The sequence below is a fragment of the Prenolepis imparis genome, unplaced genomic scaffold, assembly GCF_030444845.1.
Source record: "Prenolepis imparis isolate NDT839.2.m4 unplaced genomic scaffold, iyPreImpa1.0 SCAF_7, whole genome shotgun sequence".
NCBI lineage: Eukaryota > Metazoa > Arthropoda > Insecta > Hymenoptera > Formicidae > Prenolepis > Prenolepis imparis.
The window spans coordinates 16,390,022-16,413,348 of NW_028141165.1; the positions used below are offsets into that span (position 1 = coordinate 16,390,022).

Here is a 23,327-nt window from a genome sequence, read left to right on the forward strand (position 1 = left end):
GGATTCCCTTAATTCATTGTTCGAAACATTTTGATTGCGTTATTATGTTTTATATTTTGTTATCATCCACATTTATTTTTCATCACGCAAGTGCTATACAAGATGTAAGGTAATCTGGAACGTAAAAAGACAATACATATACAGGGTGTCCGGTAATAGTCGCATCAACCGTCGTGTGCAGGTAGAGCTAGTTAAACCGAGTAGAAAAGTCCTCTACCATTTTGCGATATTCTCAATAATAAGAGAGAAATAAATTAAAGAAAATCAGCCAATTCGCGCGATGATAAGCGTGCGGCGAGAAGAGACAGCCCACTCGGGGGTCCAGAGTTAGCGCTACTCGTATGGAGTTACTGTCTTTTGTAAAGCGCTCCTCCCCGCTTCATCGCGCGCTTAGCAACCGTGTAACATTATACAGTTTCTTTTCGCCGCATGCTTAGTAACGACATAAAACTGGGCTGTCTCTTCTCGCCGTCGTCACGCGAATTGGCCGATCTTTATTAATTAATATCTCTCTTATTATTGAGAATATCGCAAAATGGTAGAGGACTTTTCTACTCGGTTTAACTAGCTCTACCTGCACACGACGGTTGATGCGACTATTACCGGACACCCTGTATATAAGAACTCGTAGTAATTTTATATATATATATCTATTTTTTTATAAATAATTTTTGGTAAAAATGTTGTTTTAGATCATCTTTATTTAATGTTATCATTGTTGTTTCTTTGCGCTGGACACTGGTTTGATACGTGCAATCACGCGTTTGCCGATGGAACAGATAATTAATATAAAGTAATGATAAATACATGCTACGTAATATAATATATACGTAACGAAAAGAAATAATATGAATATAAATCCTATTATGTCCCATAGTTGACTATTGTACCAGGGCATATCTCGCGATTTGTTCCGAAGGTGCGGTGCTCTTTTGACATATGACGTATGACGTATGACGTGCTCGATCCACCAAACGGCATTGTTCAATGGATCGGCACATCATGCAGTAAGTCGCGCAACTTTAGCATATTTTCCTTATAACTAAAAGTAGAGAGATAGCACAAATGAATGAATTGCTCTCAAAATTTGCTCCTATTTTCGAAAAATTTGCTTCCTATTTCTCAATTCTTTTATGTTTATAGATTCTAGAAAATTTCGATAGCTTGAATTTATATAAAGGAATTAAGTTCCTACTTTGTGCCTTGACAGTAAACGAACAGTTTCCCACTAGAGATTTAAAAAAAGTGTTTTTGAAAATTGTAGGTTAAATAGTTTTAAAAAGGATGATCTGACTCCTTAAAATAACAAATAAAAGTTAGATTGAAAATTGAAATAAAAGTAAAAAAAAATGTCGAGATATTGACAACTACGGATATGCATATTTTTAAAAGACGGATCCATGGCTAATAATAATAAAAAAAACAAAGGAATTACCTAGATTTCGTAATGATCTCATATATAGCCTCTCTGAGCTCGTCTTCGGTCACGTCGGTGATGCTAAAGCTTTTTCCCGATCCATGATTTACCAGTTGCTTTATGTTATAGTGTTGATCGCCAATAACGGGGAAACCAATCACAGGTACTCCATTTTCTATTGTTTCTTCGGTACTCTATAAGCCTCCTTGATACATGAAAAGCCGTATGTTCGGATGTGCTAATAAAATAAACAGATAACTTTTATATAATCGATAATTTTCGACGGTATTACATACATTGTTATTGTACGCGCCGTTAAGGACTTATGTGACAAATTATCGAAAGAAGGGATTTCTTTCTTTTGTTAACCATATTTAATTCATATGATAAGGCAGCGAGCGTATGATAAAAGCGTGCGTGAGCGTTAGTTACTCTCTTACGTAATAGTTTTGTACAAGACCGCATGAGGCGCAAGAAAATAATAAGAGCTAAGATGGCGAGAGTCAGCGGCACGTGATTTCTTCTTTGTACGGTTTCACCACGTTCTAATAAAGGAAAAGTATTATACGTAATACAGGCTAGGTGGATTGATATCATTTATCTTTCCCGATCTTACAAATGGTCCTTCGAGTCGGATACAACCAAGGATAGTAAAGGAAACGATTGAAAGACCACTGCGAAGAGGCAACTGGCAATATACAACGACGTACAAGGATAGATCGGCAGAACATTCTCGATCGACATCCATATTGGGAAAGCGTAGCAACCACAGTATAATAGAAAAGAGAAGACATCGATTGTAGTTACGATATCACAATCGTCATTAACAGTACCATAGTATTAAGTCGATTACCAATATAAGTAAGTCCATCTTTTCTTTATTACATTGTTATCGTCCATTTCCGTTTGTTCTTTCCATCACATTTAGACATGCTTCAACATACATTTGCGTAAGTAGAATAATATTGACAAAGGGTTATAATATACACGCATACATATATACAAATCTTGAACGACAATGGCTGCAGATATTACGTCAGTAAAGCGCACTCGTGGAGGTATAAAAACTAAATTAACTAGATTCAGGCAATATCTCGACGCGTATGAACCTAATCAAGGCAACCAAATAGAATTAAAAGCGCGATTAGAAAGAGCAGAAGAATTTTTAACTGAATTCAATAATTGTCAAGATAAGCTTCGAGAGTTAGATATCGAAGAAAAATTATCCGATGAATTAGACAGAGAGAACGGAGTGTTTGAAACTCTTTATTTTCCAGCAATTGCAAAGGCGCGACAATTAGTAGCGCCTGTAAATCCTCCTAATAATCCTGCAAATGTGATACAAGCAATTAATGAAATCACTCATCATAACGTAAAAATACCTACGATTGCATTGCCACATTTCGATGGTAGTTACGAAAAATGGAATCATTTTTTTGATTTATTCAAGGCCCTCGTTGATTCGGATGCGTCTTTAACAAATGTACAAAAGTTTTATTATTTACAGTCCGTTCTAAAGGATAAAGCGGCACAAGTAATACTCGCTTGAAGTCACAGGAGAAAATTACGCGACAGCCTTGGATCTTTTGAAAAACAGATTCGAAAACAAGTGGCTTACTACAAGACATCACGTTCGCGCTCTTTTTGATTTGCTTCAAATCATTAAGGAATCCGCAGGCGCTTTGCGTGCACTGTCGGACGAGCTATGTAAAAATCTAAGAGCTCTCAAGAACCTGGGTGAACCAGTTGAATCTTGGGATACGTTGTTGGTCGAAATGGTAATAACCAAATTAGACTCATTTACAAAGCGCGAATGGGAGCAAAAGGTAATTTCAGAAAATATTTCTACAGTCGAACATTTAAAGAGTTTTTTGTCAAATAGATGTCAAATTTTGGAGGCTGTTCAGCAAAGGAAAGAAATTAATTGTAAATCCCAAATTAATTCAAATTCAAAACCAAGGTCTGATCATTCCACATCTCACTTAAGTACTCAAGACAGAGATAATAAAAATAATTGCCCTATGTGCCAAGAAAGTCATAAAATCTATCAATGTCAAAAAATGCGCGATCTTAATGTTCAGTCAAGAATTAATGAAGTTAAACGTCTTAATTTATGCTTGAACTGTCTCGGAAAGGGACATATGGTGAAAAGTTCCGGCAAGGCCGGACATTGTAAACAGTGTGACAAGAAACATAATTCTCTATTGCATTTAGAAGATCGATCGGACGGTGCACAGCAAAGGGCTAGCGTTACACGAACAAATCAAAACGAAAATGTTAATGTAAACGAAGCCACGTCTTCAGTAAATGACAATCAGCCTGTTCAGTCAATTTCAACTTGTAGTTTGAAGCAACCATCACACGTTTTGCTATCAACAGCAATCGTATATATTGAAAACAATGCGGGTCATAAAATTGAGGCAAGAGCGCTTTTAGACAACGGGTCACAGTCAAACTTTATATCGCGAGTATTGTGCGACAAGTTGAATCTCCCTAAACGAGAAATTTCTCACTCGATCGGAGCAATAGCTCAATCAATAACACACGTTTCTGCAGCCACAAGCGCAACTATTAGGTCAAGAGTTAACGCGTTTTCAATAAAGTTGTCATTTTCCATACTCAATGAGATTATCGATAAAATTCCAAACGCAACGTTTGACGCTCAATTAATCAAGATTCCTAATCATGTTATCTTAGCCGATCCATCATATCACATTCCACAAAACGTAGATTTGTTGTTAGGTGCGGGAGTATTTTGGGACCTGATTTATGCGGAACAAATTAGAGTTAATAAGAATCAGCCCGTTATTCAAAGGACGAAATTAGGATGGATAATCGGCGGCCCTTACACAGCTAGACTTCAACAAGAATCAACGCGAGAATTTTGTGGCTTGTCGAATGTCAATGACTTGCAGGATCAGTTACAACGCTTTTGGAAGGTAGAAGATATACGGACAGGTCAAACCTATTCAGAGGAGGAGGTACGCTGTGAAAAGCATTTCCAGCAAACTTATAGAAGATTACCATCGGGAAGATTTGAGGTGCGGCTTCCTTTCCGTGAAGACTCGAGTCAACTGGGAGAATCGTACGACAATGCGTTTAGGCGAATGCGATCGATTGAACGTAAATTCACAAGGTATCCCACCATAAAGGATAGATACATTACATTCATGGAAGAATATGAATCCTTGAATCACATGTCGAAAATTGAAGAAGATAACACCGCCGGGGTAAAATGTTATTTACCACATCATGCGGTGATAAATGAAGAGAAAAGACAACGAAGATTAGAGTCGTATTCGATGCCTCGAGTCGTACATCAGGAAAACGATATATTGATGGTAGGACCTGTCATACAACATGAGTTAATAGATATATTGGTACGATTCCGACAACACACTTATGTGATGACCGCAGACATAGTAAAAATGTACCGACAGATTTCGGTTGATCCAAAGGATAGAGACTTCCAAAGAATCTTATGGAGACCTAACGCCAATTCACCTCCGGGAAGTTACAGGTTAAATACACTAACCTACGGAACGGCACCTGCTTCATTCATTGCAACGAGATGCTTGACACAATTAGCTATCGAGAATTCTATTCAATTTCCTGAAGCCTGTGGTATTATCAAAAGAGATTTTTACGTAGATGACCTCATAACAGGAGGATCTTCAGTTGAAGAACTTCGTCGACTAAAAACGGAAGTAATGGAAATCTTGCAATCAGCGTTACTCCCGTTGCAAAAATGGAAATCAAATTCGCAAGCAATCTTGGGAGACGGAGAAGGCATCGACACATCGAATCTTGGCACAATTGGCGAGGAGACGAAAATCCTTGGTTTGCGATGGAATACGGATCACGATCAACTTCATTACAGGGTGTCCAGTACTGATCAGGAGCGAAGAGCAACTATCATTTGTTTAAGAGAGCGATACTATCATTTGTGGCACAATTATTTGACCCTCTCGGATTAATCGGACCAGCAACAATCAACGCCAAGGTTCTCCTACAACAACTGTGGCAATTGCAAGTAGGCTGGGACGAGGGCCTTCCTATGGACATTCATACGAAGTGGACAAAATTCAAGTTCAGCCTCGCGGCGTTGAATCAAATCGTGATACCTCGATATGTACTCTGCCTCAACCCCATTCACATCGAGCTGCATGGTTTCTGCGACGCTTCTACCATAGCGTATGGAGCATGCTTATATCTAAAATCAATGGATTCAATAGGCGTCGTCAACGTACATTTGTTATGCGCAAGATCTCGGGTAGCTCCGATAAAGCCGATTACTTTGCCCCGTCTTGAATTATGTGGAGCCTTACTGCTCTCTCAACTATACAAAAGGACGAAGACCGCGTTGACAATAGAGATCAATAACACCTATTTTTGGACTGATTCCAGCATAACTCTCGCGTGGATACGAGGTCAACCATGCCAATGGAAGGAGTTCGTACGCAATCGAGTAACCGAGATTCAAGATATCACTGATAAGGAGTGTTGGAGACACGTGAGAACAGAACATAATCCAGCGGACATTATATCGCGCGGAGCTGATCCTGAGCAATTGATTAAGGCTACTATTTGGTGGCATGGCCCAGGATGGCTTCGAAATGAAGAACCTACTTGGCCTACTTCTGCATGCCTGCCGGCGTCTGATATACCAGAATCGAAACCATCGGGTTTATCATTTCACGCTATTGCAAAGGCCGAAGAATTATTCACGAGGTACTCCACTCTGCGAAGATTGCAAAGAGTATTTGCATACATGTTTCGTTTTATCAACAATTCGAGGTCTCATATCACAAAGGTTGAACGGCGAACAGGACCGTTGAGCGTCGAAGAATTACGGCATGCAATTGACATTCTCGTTAAATCGGCACAACGGCACTCATTTAAACAAGAAGTCACCGATTTGAAGAATGGCCGAAACGTCAATTCAAGAAGCTGTCTTTTTGATCTTCATCCATTCATCGATGAGAGTGAATTTGTAAGGGTCGGTGGTCGTTTGAAGAACGCTCCGTTACCATACAACAAACAGTTTCCAATTATCTTACCTAAGGTACACTCATTAACTAAATTAATTATATCACATTTCCACCATCAAAATTTGCACGCCGGACCGTCTGCTTTATTAGCTTCAATACGCGAACAATACTGGATAATTTCAGCTAGAAGTGTAATTCGTAGTGTTTTAAGAAAATGCGTTACTTGTTTTAGGTTGCGACCTGTTAGTCCAACCCAATTAATGGGAAACTTACCGGCTGAAAGAATCACGCCCAGTAGGCCGTTCTCAAATGTAGGTGTTGATTACGCCGGTCCATATACAATTAAGGTATCCCGAAATAAAACTGCTAAGGCATATTTATGTTTATTCGTGTGTCTAGCGACAAAGGCTGTTCATTTGGAAGTAATTTCCGATATGACTACAACAGGATTCTTAAACTCGTTCAAGCGATTTATAGCGCGTCGAGGACGATGTAAGACTACTTTCTCTGATAACGGTACAAATTTCGTAGGCGCTAACAATGTTATGCAACAATTTGATTTCTTATTGAGTAAATCTCATAAGCAAAGAGTGGTGGATTATGCGGCGGATCAGTCTATAGAATGGAAATTTATACCACCGCATTCCCCGCATGTAGGAGGGTTATGGGAATCCGCAGTTAAATCTGCAAAAACGCATGCCAAGGCCGTTAGCGGAGATACTAGTCTCAGCTTCGAGGAATTATACACTATATTTTGTCAGATTGAAGCATGTCTAAATTCGCGTGCTTTGACCCCGCTTTCGTCTGATCCTGACGAATTTGAGGTGCTCACGCCGGGGCATTTTCTAGTTGGTACTTCTTTGACCGCTCTTCCGGAGAATGATGTATCAGACATAGCGTCAAATCGATTAACTCGTTATGAGCTTCTTATCAAGATGCAACAAGATTTCTGGCATCGTTGGTCACGAGAGTACGTCGCTCAGTTACAACAAAGAACAAAATGGAAATCTGAAAATACTAATGAAAATGTTAAGATTGGCGCTATGGTGTTAATTCGTGACATTACTCCTCCGCTCAATTGGCGTTTGGGAAGAATAACGGAATTACATCCTGGACGGGATGGACTAGTTCGTACTGTTACTATAAGGACTCAAATTGGAGTTATCCAACGAACGTTACCTAAAATATGCGTTTTACCTATTGAATAATCTGTCTTTATTGCATTAAGTTAACTTCTTCCTCACTTTATTTTCTCCTTATTCTTCATTCGTTTTTATTGTTTTTTTTTTCTTTGAAAGTCGAGCCTTTCAAGCCCGCCGGTGTACGCGCCGTTAAGGACTTATGTGACAAATTATCGAAAGAAGGGATTTCTTTCTTTTGTTAACCATATTTAATTCATATGATAAGGCAGCGAGCGTATGATAAAAGCGTGCGTGAGCGTTAGTTACTCTCTTACGTAATAGTTTTGTACAAGACCGCATGAGGCGCAAGAAAATAATGAGAGCTAAGTTGGCGAGAGTCAGCGGCACGTGATTTCTTCTTTGTACGGTTTCACCACGTTCTAATAAAGGAAAAGTATTATACGTAATACAGGCTAGGTGGATTGATATCATTTATCTTTCCCGACCTTACAGTTATCTTTTTTCATGTGTCATTTATTTTTGTAAATTTATTTCTTAGATATTTTAAAGAAAAATTAGCCATTTTAATTTATCTATCAACATTCCATATAGAGATTTCATGCAATAAAAACTACAAACCTAGAATTTCATGCTGCGGCAACCACTTCCTCATAATAACATGGTTTGGTTTATTCGGGAAATCGGACTCAAACTTCCACACTATTTTGTAGGGTAAATTTTCGAAAACTGTACGAAACATGTCACGTCTTTCGATAGATAGAAAATTACCTCTTATATTGGAGCCTAAACTGAAATATATAAATCCTTCCTTCGCGTCATCCAATTCTTTCTGTAGGTCCTACAAAAATGCGCGCGTTCTGCTTCAATTAATTTTACTTTTTAATTTTATGTTGCATTATTGAGATAAAAGCAGTATCTGTATCATATTATATATTAGAAACATTTTGCAACATAAATGTTGCAACAATGGAAACTTTGTGTATGTAATAAGTAACAATGTAGGCTCTCTGCATTGATAAATTACAAATTCAAAAGGAGGCTATATGGAGCCACGCGTAGGGTGTAGGTACGCAAATATTAAAAACAAACTTGTTGGAATAACAAATTTATTGAATCTAAACGTTTCGGTCCTTTCTTTGGACCTTCTTCAGTAAATTTAATACAATAAATAATAATGGGGAATCTACATACTACCGCACGTAGCGCAAAAGCCGTGAGCCCCCCCTATCGATATCCCATTAGATAGACAAAGTGACATAATATGTCAGGTACTCAAAAGTGGACTCTAATGACGGGTATAGTGAGGAATTTCCGAAAGGGGGCTCACTCTTATTCACACACTCATCCATCGCACGTTTACACGACCGTACGCGGACGCGCCCAACGCACGAGTGAAGAAGATATTCGTTTTGATGCTATTTATAAGACGCCCTACCACGGCTCATAGCCTGTTATCGAAGTCATCATAAATTCCACACTTTGTTTGACATTGATTTGAATAAGAGTGAGCCCCCTTTCGGAAATTCCTCACTATACCCGTCATTAGACTCCACTTTTGAGTACCTGACATATTATGTCACTTTGTCTATCTAATGGGATATCGATAGGGGGGGCTCACGGCTTTTGCGCTACGTGCGGTAGTATGTAGATTCCCCATTATTATTTATTGTATTAAGTTTACTGAAGAAGGTCCAAAGAAAGGACCGAAACGTTTAGATTCAATAAATTTGTTATTCCAACAAGTTTGTTTTTAATATTTGCGTACCTACACCCTACGCGTGGCTCCATATAGCCTCCTTTTGAATTTGTAATTTGTGTATGTATATGTATATTTGTATGCGTAGTATGTTTTCGTGCCAAACGTTTTAAGATGTTGCAGCTTAATATTAGCAAATGTTGCAACGACATTTTCTGTTTACGGTTTACATTGCTTTTATACGCACCTGTGGTAGACTATGGTTCTTCTGAGTGATTTGACGAGATCCTCTTATGGGAATGATTCCGGGAACGTATGCGTTTGGATGATGAAATGGATTATAATTCGCTAACAATAATGCCATATTTGAGGCAAGCTGATGAGCGGGCGGCACGGTGTCCCCAAAATGTTTCCTGACCATCTTCTGTTGCACGGGGATAATCTCATATCGATACCAGCATAATTGACGAATGCTGTAGTACGCGTTGAAGAAACGATCTATCAAATTCATATCTTCATCCAAATCATTCGCTAATAAATCCGGCAAATAAGCCCACGATATGGGATTTCCTGCGAGAAACACAATTACAATTGGTGACATAATTGTACACACATATGCACGAATATTAAACATTCCGCTTACCGAATGTGTAATGATGAATAGCCATAAGCGGTACTGACGTGATTCCAATCAACGATGCGTTGAAGCGGTGCGATAGCGCATAAAATGCGTCGTAAACCAGAGATTCGACTATGATCAAGTCAAACTTTCCGGTGTAGTTGGATGATATTAGCTGTTGCATGACTGGATTGTATAGCGCACTATCGGTCATTTCTTCATTACGTTGATAGAAATCATTCAGAATCGGCCATATCCCTAATTTAGTATACGCAAATACGTCTACGTTCTCGTTCACTTTGTAAGAGGAATAATTCAACTTTACTTCGGTGTAATTCTGAAGAGACGAATTGTTCATGGGAGCCGGCGTAAAAACTGTCAACTCATGACCTCTACGAGCTAGTTCCTCCATTATCGGTCTGAAGGCCACTTATAAAGTTGTAAAGATTAGTATAATTATATCGTTTAATATTTATCGATTTCTGGAGCTATGGAAAGTAATAAGCGATATATTTGACGTTTATAATTATACACAATATGCACTTAAATTATAATCTTGATATATTTTAGAAAGAGTCATGGAGCTTTTGTAGTTATATTCGGAAAATATTTAATAAATATAATTACTGTCATAAAATGCTACAATACATCATAGAGGTATCATAAAATTGTAAAATTTTATTACATAGATTCTTTTCAGATATTTCTCAAATAATTTAGAATACTTTATTTTGCGGTAAAATAAATTTTATATTCGTTGATATAATCAATCAGGAAAAACGGATTTTATTTTATTATAATTATTACGCATAAACAATATATGTGTTGTAGTAATCACATTTTCCTAAGTACACGCTTGTCAAAGTCTGTCCACAAATAACCATGTATAAATAATAATAATAATAATAGTGATAATAATAGTGATAATAATAGTGATAATAATAGTGATAATAATAGTGATAATCATAGTGATAATAATAATAATAATAATATAATATTATATCAAATTTTTTAAAAATTAAATTTATTTAACGTGCTAATATAGATTAGTAATAAAAAAAATGTGTTTTTTAAAAAACAAATACTCCCGCCTACTGCCAACAAAAGTGCAACATTTAAATAATAAATAATTATTAAAAAAATAAAACAAAAATAATTATTTAAAAAAATAAAACAAAAAATTTAAATAATTAATAGAAAAAGAAAATAATAAAAAAATTTAATTAAAAAAAGATATTTAATATATAATAAGCTTTGAAAAGTTTGAAATAATATCTATTCGTAATTATTGATACAGTTAATTATAAACACAATTAATTAATTACAAATAAGTTGTTTATTCAATTTTATTCTTATTACATATTTAATGCTATATATTTAAAAAAGAATAAAAATTTTAGCATTAAATAGTAATAAAATATTATTTTTATTTTTACACTATAATTATTAATTACATATTTTACAAGAGCAGTCGGGAGACGCCACATTAGGTGTGTGAATGCGTAGATGTATGTGTGTGTGCGTATACGTGCGTGACTTTGCGTATGTGTCTGCGCGTGTTTTAGCGTGGCGTCTCCCGACTACTCTTGTAAAAAATGCAATTAATAATTGCGGCAGACACAAGTAAGATGATCTGATTTATTATCTTTTTTTGTTGGAAAGACGTGAAAATGTAAAAAGCATGTACTACAATTCTCGCTCCTGATTCTTCGATTAAAGTTTTTAAAATTTTAAATTCAAAAATTGAATTTTTTTTGAGTTTTTGAATTTTTCGATTAGAGATCTCTGTGTATAATTTTTGCTGTGTTTCTGTGTGTAATAAGTGTGCATTAAAAGTAACATGAATCGTTTAGGGAATAAAGAAAGATTTGTTAGAACTGTCGATGTAAAAGAAAATAGTTTGCACAAAATTGATGAATATCCCAGAACCAGGACCAGAATGATTTCAAGAGAAATTGGAATCTCGCATTGTACTGTATGGCGAACCTTACATGAGCAACTCATGTATCAGTATCACATCTAGAGAGTTCAAGACCTTTCATTAACAGATTTTGAGCCTAAATTAAGATTGTAGGTGGGTTCTCTCATAGTGCGCAGAAAATCTGCAGTTTTCCAGCTTTATTTTCTATTTTCTGACAAGGCAGATTTCTTAAAAGATGCAATAACAAATTACTAAAATTATTTATTAAAATTATTTGCAGCTCCTTCAAAATAATCTACCTGAATAAAGCACCAGCTCATTTTCGAATAATTGTTTGAGATTTTTTTACGATAAGTTGCCTATGCAGCCGACGTTCCGAATATTCTTAGTTATTTTATCCGCTTTTTTCTACAACAATTGGTCTGACAAAAAATTTTAGGAATACCTTTTTTTAACATTTTTTTTCCTGAATCGAGTAATTTTATTTATTCTTTGATACGATGAAAAATAAAATAAAATATGGCCATTTGATAATTAGCATCCCTCCGTACCTCCCCCTTAAAATTGGGTCAAATTGTCAAAACCACATAAAAATAAAGGTCACTATTAATTATAACGCTGTGCAAAACTTCAACGTTCTATGAAAAAGTCTCCGAAAGTTACAATATACAATACATTTTTCGATTTTTTCCCTTAACTTTAGGGGGCTATAACTCGGAGGGAAAGCATTTTTGGACCTATGTTTATAAGAATTTTTTTTCTTATTTTGACCTCTAGAATACGCCCTTAAAATCTCCGACATAGTTTTAGAAACACCCTGTATATATATGTATATATATATATATATATATACACTCGTCAAAAAAATTATCGCAACACGTAATTAATATCAAAATTTAGCATAAATTCAAATAAGCGTATCTCCGCGAAAAATTGTCGTATTTCAAAAATTTTTATTTTGTTTTAAAGGGTAAAGTCTCTACTTTAAGGAACTTTCGTTCGATTTTGATTTTATTCTCTCCCCTTTTCTCCATCCCTTTAAAAGGAGGGACGTGTTTTTTTTTCAAAAAATTGCATTGTTTGACGAACTCTATGGAGTGTACTAAATTTTTTTCGCAAATATCATCATAACTATCGTAAAATATGGACTTTTCTCTACAAATTAAAAAAAAACTGAATACCGTACGATTTTTTTTCGCGAAGTTACAGCATATCAAAGTTACCTATGCATTTTTGCCTATATATTCAATTACCGCCAACATTAGCATTACCCGATGGGCACTACGGGGAGGTTGCTGGTCGGATTTTGCCCATCGTGTGTGTGTGTGTGTGTGTGTGTGTGTGTGTGTGTGTGTGTTGGGGCAGGGATATATGTGTTCGTATATAAAATTGTATATTTCTGCCTCGTCTTCGGATGACCTCTTGCAGGCGTTCACGCATATTAATGCAGGCTCTAATTGTGGCTTGCAGAATTTCGAACCATATTCGATATAGGGCTGCTTCCAATTGCTGGAAATTGGTTGGTAGTCTTTCAAAATCATGCAGCCATCTTCCCATAAAAGGTCATCCGAAGACGAGGCAGAAATACACTATTTTAAATACGAACATATATCCCTGCCCCAACACACACACACACACACACGCTCGCGCGCGCGCGCACGCACGATGGGCAAAATCCGACCAGCAACTTCCCCGTAGTGCCCATCGGATAATGCTAATGTTGGCGGTAATTGAATACATAGGCAAAAATGCATAGGTAACTTTGATATGCTGTAACTTCGCGAAAAAAAATCGTACGGTATTCAATTCTTTTTTAAATTTGTAGAGAAAAGTCCATATTTTACGATAGTTATGATGATATTTGCGAAAAAAATTTAGTACACTCCGTAGAATTCATCAAACTATGCAATTTTTTGAAAAAAAAACACGTCCCTCCTTTTAAAGGGATGGAGAAAAGGGGAGAGAATAAAATCAAAATCGAACGAAAGTTCCTTAAAGTAGAGACTTTACCCTTTAAAACAAAAAAAAATTTTTGAAATACGACAATTTTTCGCGGAGATACGCTTATTTGAATTTATGCTAAATTTTGATATTAATTACGTGTTGCGATAATTTTTTTGACGAGTATATATATTGCGACGCCGTAACCCTCGTCGGGAACGCCGATCCCGAGGGGGCGGGGTGCAATGGAATAAAGGTATATTAAGGTAGGCGGTAAAACGATAATCTCGGTAACGAACACACTCGGTACTCCCGCGGTATTGCGGTATCAAGTATTGGGCGCCAGGCGCGAATTCTCGCGTCGCGGTACGGTATGTTCGGTAACAGTTTCCGGTTGCTCTTAGCCCAGTAGATGATAGAGGGGCGCGGTTCTTTTGATATATCGATATAAAGGGTAGACTTTGGAGAGAGGACGTTATGATATTCAACACACAGTTAACAATAATTAATAAATATATTTAGAGACATGTACAATGGGTATTGATACAATCGGGTACTTATTGCTACAGCCCTTTTATAAGGACGAACGGATAATACAATGTATGAAAAACGGACGAAACATATTATTGAACGGCAGTCGAGATAAACACGATACAAAAAACTAAATTCTTAACGGGATTCGGTATGTACGCGGGACTATAATTATTCGGTAACGATATACGAATTATACGTTAATCTTGACGGGAATATCGTCCCAACGGAAGAATACGGTAAATTGACTTTCGGCAATGACATTCAAAGACAATTGAGATCAACGCGACAACGCGTGACGAACGTGATCGGCAGACAATTCGATATTTATTTCGGCGACCTCGGAACTCGCTCGTTCCTTTGCGAAGGTCTCGGAAATACAAATTGCGGTAAGAGCGTTACAGAAATACGGGATTAACTAATGAGAATTTCGCGAATTTATTGCGACTCTCGCGGAGTTGCGTTCGGTACGGTAACGTTAACTCGCGAGAACGACATCACGCCAATTCCATTATTATTAATCCACGCGACGTTAATTAAATGAAGTCCTTCCTTAATTCGCTTCTAACAAATATTTACATAAACGGTATTCTATGATATGGTACATTACTCTATATAAAATGATTGTCGGCGGCAACTTCCCTGAGAGGAATCTACTCGCGACACCCGGAGTCAGCTGGTCTCGCGGTAACGATATTTATATGGCGAGGTTATTCTCGCCCAGAAACGGTAATTGAGTTTTACTCACGGACATAATTCGAAGACACTTAACTCACGACACGACACCAGCCTAGCCCGGGCCTTACGTCTATCGACTACCTGAGTGGCGGGTTACAATATTGCTGTCGGAATATCGGCGTTGTCGAGTCCCGCGTCGATCTCCCGCGCATCCTGTCGATACTCGGGCGCAGTGGGGATCGCCTTGATCCGCCCATCGATTTCCTAGCCCCGCGAAGTTTGAAAGCTGGTTTCCTCGATCGTCGGTATCGTCATAATACGGTACAGCTCTTTGACTATAGAAATATGGACTGCCAGTTCCCCACTTTCCCTATAAGATTTCTGTGCATCGCAATGAATCCAACATCTTCGAGATTTAAGCCCCGCTCCATCGACCAAAGACCGGAAAATTTGAATAAATAAACTGCATTTCTTAAAATCCACAATTATATTTTCTAGTTTTCAGTTACAAAATAATGTAAAAAAAATTAAAAATTATGCTTTTTAATATACGAGAGCACTATAAGCGCGCACGTACAAATGCATACAAAAAATATGTATTTAAATATAAAATTTGAACATAACATATAGTAAGTATATAATAGTAGTATAAATTATAAAATCATAAATAACTTGTATAATTATTTGCATATACATTTGAAATTTGAACATAATAAATGGTAAGTAATAATATAAATTTATAGAACATAAATAACTTATATAGGATGTTAAAAAAGTGTCGCATACGCTCAACGCTATTCGATAGAGAATAAAAATTTTTAAAAAAATACTATTTTTTGATGCGATGAATAGTTTCGCTGCAATTAATTATTGTAATTAGTCAATCAGCACGGAGCTACAAGAGAAAACAAACGATGGAACACGCGAAGTGGGAAAGAATTTTCCGAAAAAAATATTTAAAGAGAAACAGCTTGCTCAAGTGCGAATTTGGCCTCATAAAATTTATTTTAGGTCTCATTTTTTAAATTCAAATAAGGTGAAATTATTCATCGCATCAAAAAATAGTATTAGACATTTTTTCTTAGATTTTCATTCTCTATCAAATGGCGTTGAGCATATGCGACACTTTTTTAACATCTTGTATAATTATATGCAGATACGTTTACTGACCACTAAGAATAATTGATTTTGTTAAATTATGTCTAAGAAATGAATTGTGTTGTCTCAATGTAAATTGTTTGCCATAATAAAATAATTTAATTTTTAAAATTAACTGAAAAATTAATTTTATAATTAATTTTATTATAGGAAGATATTTGGAAAACAAACAATTAATTTGATATCGTCTAAAAATTAAATATAATGATAATTTAAATGTACTAACAGTCGTTATTCGATCAAGTGTAAAGTCCTGTGATTAATAGAAAAAATATTAGGAATAAATATTAAATATTAAGAATAAGAATTATTTTAAAATAATAAAATCGAAAAAACTTATGATATAAATATATAAATTCGGGTATAAAGGGTTTTTATTAGTTTATTAGCTTTTACTAGTCCTTTATATCCGAATTTGTATTTTTATATTAGAGTTTTTTCGATTTTATTATTTTAGAATAATTCTTATTCGTAATATTTAATATTTATTCCTAATATTTTCTCTATTGTGCGCAGGCCTAGTGAACTGTTTGGCAGATGCTTGAACAATCACAAGTCGACAGTGTCCCTTTAGTTCCCGCATTACTCAATTGGTCGATGGTGGCGCTACACATCTTGGCTACAAGCTGAAGTTAGCTACTGGCAGTCCATATTTCTATAGTCTACAGCTGATTTTCGGGGTGGGACGTGGCAGGCTGGCCGGGCCGTACTCCAGTCCTTCCCGACGGGCTCGTTGACGACCACGGACCCTCCACTCATTCTGCAGCATGATGTGGGTCCGGAAGAGTCCATATTAGTTTCGGTATCTAAAACAGTTAGTATCGGTAATCGAGTATTACGATGGCGGAAGTGACGGGAACTCGATACTTGACCTGAGTGAAGGGGAGTCCTTCTATTCACGATCCCCTCGGTACTTTCCAAATGCAGTCTCTTTTCCGAATCCCAGGCATCTTGCTTCACATTTTCCATGATCCTCCCGCTCAGGCTGTCGCGCCGCGACTTCCTAAGGTCGCATCCTACGGCCTCGTGATTACGGAATCACGGTAACGCGAGAATATAATCCTAATTACGGTCGCTCCCTCTCAGGGGCAACCCCAGAACCGTTCCTCCCCTCGGCCGGGCCATTGCCATTGCGGCGCTCAAAAGGCGTCACGTCACAATATATATATATATATATATATATATATATATATATTGTATATATATATATATATATATATACATATATTGTATATATTATATATATATATTTTCATGTATAATATAAAGTGCTGTTTATTTATGTCATAAAAATTAATAATAATTTTTTAAAGTTGTAACGATGCATCCCCCCATCGTTCCCGACTCTCCGTCGGAAGGCTGCGTCCGGCGAACACCAGCCGGGCAATGCAGCAGGCGCATTGCGCCCCCTAAACTTTCGCGATTACAATGCCGTCGAACGGCATACGAATATGCGTGTGGTATATACCCGTCGTATACGGCGATATACGGTACGTATACCACCGCGCCGAGCGCGCCCGACGGCTGCCGAATCCGGCCGAAGCCTACCGCCGCGGTATCGTTATCAAGTATCGTTATCAAGCTGCCGAATGATCCGCCGCAGATCTAGCTCCGATCGGGTATAAAAGGAGCCCTAGATCCTAAGATTGGCATTCCATCTCCCGATCCGATTCCCGTCGGGGAATCATCAGACAACGACTCGGAATATTGAGATAGAGTGTACTCCGTCTCGGCTGAGAGGTCTCGCAGCTGTCCGTAAGGAGTCTTCCGATCCGACCGGGAAACCCGAAACAGTCGGCCAAAGGGGTAGAGCGTGCTCTGGCCTCTCTTGAGTTATCCGCGAGAACCGACTTCCGACCCGCTCGTTTTCCGCTTCCTCACCCCGCTGCAATAGACGCAGTCCCGGTCGCATTCTTGCGAGAGAGGATCCTTCGCGTCTCTCTTAACGCACCGCCCACTCTCTTGCGCCGTACAAAGCGCTCACCCCCCGTGTGGGGATACGCACACAAGTAACGCACCGCGCCCCCGACCACGCGCCTCGCTACACGCCCGCGGTCCGCCTTCCCGAATTTCTTTAATATCGCGCTTTTCCCCCAAAAGTGGCCCCGCGGCCATCATTGTCGTAATCCCGACTCGCGCCTACCTACCGATACGCCCCGGGCGCACTAATGGCGTGCGCGACCGATATATATATATATATATATATATATATATATGTCTACTCGATTATCTTTTCGTGATACCGAATCTTATTTTGTATATTATTTACCGCGATGCGTTTAGATACCGAATATTATTTTGTATATTCTTCACCGCGATACGTTTAAATACCGAATCTTATTTTGTATATTCTTTACCGCGATACGTTTAGATACCGAATATTATTTTGTATATTCTTCACCGCGATACGTTTAAATACCGAATCTTATTTTGTATATTCTTTACCGCGATACGTTTAAATACCGAATATTATTTTGTATATTATCTACCGAGATACGTGTAGATGCCGAATGTTATTTTATGTTATTTGCCGAATAATAGTTTAAATGTTATTACCCGTAGTGCGTTTACTGCGTGTCTTCTGAGTATCTCGCGAGTTATTACGATACTGCATATTATTTTCCCTGCGGTGTTTAATCGCTGTACCTTCATGTGTATTATTTCTCTTTTTTTCATTTCTTTTATTAAATAATTTTATTAACATAAAATTAACCGCGTGTTCTGTGTCAACCTCTTTTCGAGCCCTGATCCCGACTGAGCCGTCCGACGCTCGCAAAAAACGGCTGTTACAAAGTAATATAATTTAGAAATTAATTTAATTAGAAAAATGAAAAGTAAAAATTTTAAAAACCGGAACTGTAACCGAAAAAAATCGTAATTTAAACGGTTTCGGTTTCCTTTATTTATCAAAAAACCAAAACTGGAACCAGAACAGTTATTAAATATTTTATTAAACCGTAACAGAAACCGAACCCTAATTTTGTTTCGATCCGGATCCCTGATATAAAGAAATAAAAATTTAAATGTAATATAAATGTCTTTTTTAAAACTATAATTACGCGTTAAGGAAAGTTAAGTTAAAGACAACTTTTAAAATTATTATTCTATTCTATTATTCTATTCAAAGTTATTCATTTAAATAATAAAATTTAAAAAAATAATTTCTCAATATTGTTACGTCCTGTGGACTCCACGATTCTTTTCTTTCGGAGAATGCAAGGCGATATTCGAAATATTGCAGCTGCACTAATAAACTGTGATCTGATAAGCGAGGAAAACATACGCAGAGATAGTTTAATAATAATAGTAAAGAATCGTTACGTCCTGTGGACTCCACGATTCTTTTCTTCCGGAGAACGCAAGGCGATATTTTAAATATCGCAGACGCACAGATAAACCGACAATCTGACAGGCGAGACAAACATATTCCGAGACAGTTCCATCGTAAAAGTAAAGAGTAAATACAGAACTTGAGAAGCAAACAGATCAACTCATAAAATTCAAACTATAACTCATTATATTCTAAGAAGTTAAACTATAGTCGACAGTTCTCTAAACGAAACCAACACTCGGAAACTAATAAAAATTTAGAAGAAAGACTAACAACGATAACCGAACCTAAACAATTCTCGCCTGACAGATCGTCGTTACGCGATATCTGCCTGAGATAAATTCGAGAGGGTAATAAAAATATCAACCTCATTTGACTACAACAAATTCTCCATTGGTCGAAACCTAGAGCTCTAAACAAAAGCCCTAACCAATCGTAGTAATTGTAAAATTAAAAGAGACGCCTCCGGGACCTAAAGGGCGTCATTGAAAAATTTTCTATTCGTCAGGAAATGATAACTTAATAAATCAATGGAGAGGAGGAGCAAGAAGGTTTATATACCCGCGACATCCCTCGGGAGAGCAGATTTTTACTCCGGACTCTTGAACATAAATTTCCGCACACGACTTATCCGGCCTCATACTTAGACCTTTTCGGCCTTTTCGAACACTATCATTTCAAATTCGGCCTCACTCGAACTCAAGTTTCGGCTCGTTTTGTGTGTGAGTGAGAACAGAGTTAAGTGTGACAGCGAGAGGCAGTGAACAATAGCGAGTTCACAAAACCGGAAATACAACTACCGGATACACTGCAAGTGAGACCTCCACCTTGAAGCGCTTGACTCGACGCAACTCTGTTCTGGATATTTTTATCGACGCACGCCATAAGTAGTGTAGGAATCGAGAATTTTTCGTTTGATTTCGTTTTCGTTTCGAATTGCTTTGTATGTTAGATTATTTCTCGGGCGTGTTGACGAACCGGTCGCGGCTGGAGTTTATTGTATCTCTATTGTCTGTAGGTCTATTGTCTTGAGCTCGTATTTGTTTTTGAGGCAGTTCTTGCTCTTGTTTTTACCGTGCGACAGTTAAGCGTGCGATTTCGAACACTCGACGTGTCGCTTCCTGATTGGCCCACGCGGGGCATAGCGAGGGTATAAATCGTCTCTCTCGAGTTTTCAAGGGAGAGCGCCGAATTCCGCGAAGGCAAAAGTACGTGTTATCTGAGTAGAAATAAAGTTATCTGAATCTGTATATAAATTCATCTTTTTAAAGACATTCTTCTCCCGTCTCAAATCAAATCCGTAAACCTACAAATTTTTGGGGGCTCGAGCCGCGATTGAACTGTGAAAGACAATAGCGAGCTGCAGTGGTACCGAGTGCGATAGCGTTGCCTGAGAGTGCTGAGTGCAATAGAGTGGAAGGCAAGGTTGACACTGAGTGAGTCGACGAGAGGTAATGAGTCCTACAAAGAATGCCTCCGGTTTAACGGTCCCGGCGTTTAAAGAGAAGCTAAGGACTTTAGGGCTAAGTACGACCGGAGCGAAAAATGAATTGATTAGCCGATTATTGGAAGCGGATCCTGCGGGCGATTGGCTCGGCGGGCCGGAAAACGATGTGCAGAATAATCTGTTGCACGATGAGGAACAAGATGCATCCGTGGCAGCCGGCGTGAGTGAGACGGAGATAGCGCGGCGGGAGATGGACATGCTCAGGAGAAAGAGAGAACTCCTAGAGCGAGAGCTCGCGTTGGCGCGACGGGAGACCGAGCTTCTTCGGGCAAGAGAGAGAGAGCGAGAGACCGAGCGTGGCCAGGAGAGTGAGAGATGAACGGCGCGAGTCGGCATAACAGCAATTGCCGAATTGTTGTCGCATTTCGACGGGGTCAACGACTCCTGGAGCGTCTGGGAGAGGCAGGTGCGTCTCCTCGCGATTACCTATAGGTTGCGAGATGAGATGGTTAAGATACTAATAGGTTCGCGCCTCAAAGGAAAGGCGGCCGAGTGGTTTCGTTCGAAACCTGAACACATCGAGATGTCAGCAGACGATCTTTTAGCTGAAATGAAGGGCATGTTCGACCACCGCCCGAATAAAGTGGCGCGCAGAAAAGAATTTGAGGGACGAATCTGGAGGAAAGGCGAGGCCTTCGGCGCGTACCTCCATGATAAGGTAATTCTGGCGAATAGAGTGCCGGTCGAGGAAAGCGATCTCGTTGATTACGTCGTTGACGGAATCACGGATCTGAATCTGCAAAACCAAGCGCGGATCCAGGGATTTGAGACGACGGCATCCTTGTTGCGGGCATTCGAGAAGGTGACCCTCCGGCCGAAGGGGCAGAAAGATGGCACGGCCGCCCCGATGGGACAACCGGACGGCGACGCGAGATCTCAGGGAGGAGCGAGGCAGCGGAGAGGCGACGGCGAGGCGCAGAAACCACGACGGTGCTACAATTGCGGCGGACAAAATCACATCAGTGCGAACTGTCCGACAAAAGAAAGTGGAGTGAAGTGTTTTCGGTGCGGCGAGCGCGGGCACGTAGCGGCGAGGTGCACCGGAAAAGCGAGCGCTAAAGATAGTTGTGCGGTGAGCGAACTCTGCGATAAAAAATATTATAAAGACGTGCGTATCGGTGGTTGTGATATCCGGGCGATGGTAGATACCGGAAGCGATATGTGCTTGATGCGTGCGGATTACCATAGTCGATTGAACGTTCCGTTAAAAGAGAATAAAATCTATTTCCGCGGTATAGACTCGGACGGTAATGAGACATTAGGCGAGTTCGAAGCCGACGTTCATATAGACGATAGCGTGTATTTGATGAAAATACGGGTAGTTTCGATGGGCTCATGCGATATGATCTAATTATTGGAGCCGATTTTCTAAGAACCGTAGAAATTTTAATAAAGAATGAGGCGTTAATTTTGAGGCCAAGTTCGGATTCGGAATTGTCAAAATTGCCGGAAGTGTTTCAGATCGACTATAAGTATGAAGCGAATAAATTTGACACTGTACACCTTGACGATAAAAATAAAGACGCGTTGGAGAATATGATACGAAATTATACGCCAAATAAACCACGCGGTGTGGATGTAAAAATGCGATTAGTTCTTAAGGACGATGAGCCTGTGTATCAACGAGCGCGGAGATGTTCCGAGCGGGAGAAGCAAATAATAAAAACACAGATAGGCGATTGGATGCGCGAGGGTGTGGTGCGGCCGTCGTTATCGGAGAATGCGAGCCCCGTGGTGCTCGTGAAGAAAAAGAACGACACGTATAGATTGTGCGTAGATTACCGACGTTTAAATCTGAAAATAATAAAGGACCGTTATCCCCTGCCGCTGATCGACGATCAGCTGGATCGATTGCAGAGCGCGAGAATATTTACGACCTTAGATCTGGAAAACGGGTTTTTTCACGTTGAGGTGGACGGGGACAGTAAAAAATATACGGCATTTATTACGCCTGACGGGCAATACGAGTTTCTTAAAATGCCGTTTGGCTTATGTAATTCACCAGCCGTTTTCCAGAGATTCGTTAACGCGACGTTCCGAGACTTTATTAGCGACGGGACAGTACTGACGTACATGGACGACTTGATCGTGCCGTCGGGAAATTGCGAAGAGGGCTTGGAGAAACTTAAACGGATATTCGACAGGGCGAGTGAATCGGGATTAGCAATAAATTGGAAGAAATGTCAATTTTTAAAAAGTAAAGTCGAATTCTTAGGACACGAAATAGAATCGGGTAGCATACGGCCGTCGGCGACAAAAACGGACGCGGTCACGAGATTTCCTGAGCCGAAGAATGTGAAGCAGGTTCAGAGTTTTTTTAGGGCTATCCGGTTATTTCCATAAATTTATTTGTAGTTATTCGTCGATTGCGCGACCCTTGACGAACCTATTAAGA

At 38.8% G+C, this 23,327-nt stretch overlaps 2 protein-coding genes and 1 pseudogene across 2 annotated transcripts; 2 read left to right on the plus strand and 1 right to left on the minus strand.

Moving 5' to 3' along the window:
• Nucleotides 1-712: 712 nt before the first annotated feature.
• LOC145938326 (UDP-glycosyltransferase UGT5-like) lies at nt 713-20,310 on the minus strand (annotated as a pseudogene).
• LOC145938559 (uncharacterized) lies at nt 1,921-5,332 on the plus strand. The gene is made up of 3 exons (XM_083042276.1): nt 1,921-2,826; nt 2,925-3,195; nt 5,298-5,332. Exons 1-2 carry the CDS (start codon nt 2,436-2,438, stop codon nt 2,939-2,941), a joined length of 408 nt encoding a protein of 135 aa, XP_082898402.1. The 5' UTR covers nt 1,921-2,435; the 3' UTR covers nt 2,942-3,195; nt 5,298-5,332.
• Nucleotides 3,559-7,931, plus strand: LOC145938134 (uncharacterized). Its single transcript, XM_083041535.1, has 3 exons — nt 3,559-5,298; nt 5,346-6,482; nt 6,641-7,931. The coding sequence occupies exons 1-3, from the start codon at nt 3,559-3,561 to the stop codon at nt 6,653-6,655; spliced, it is 2,892 nt and encodes a 963-aa protein (XP_082897661.1). The 3' UTR covers nt 6,656-7,931.
• Nucleotides 20,311-23,327: the final 3,017 nt, after the last annotated feature.

Coding starts and splice junctions, on each gene's coding strand:
- LOC145938559 (XM_083042276.1), top strand. CDS start 2,436: ATGGCTGCAGATATTACGTCAGTAAAGCGCACTCGTGGAGGTATAAAA.
- LOC145938134 (XM_083041535.1), top strand. CDS start 3,559: ATGGTGAAAAGTTCCGGCAAGGCCGGACATTGTAAACAGTGTGACAAG. Junction 5,299..5,345: donor ACGATCAACTTCATTACAGG/GTGTCCAGTACT, acceptor CATTTGTTTAAG/AGAGCGATACTATCATTTGT.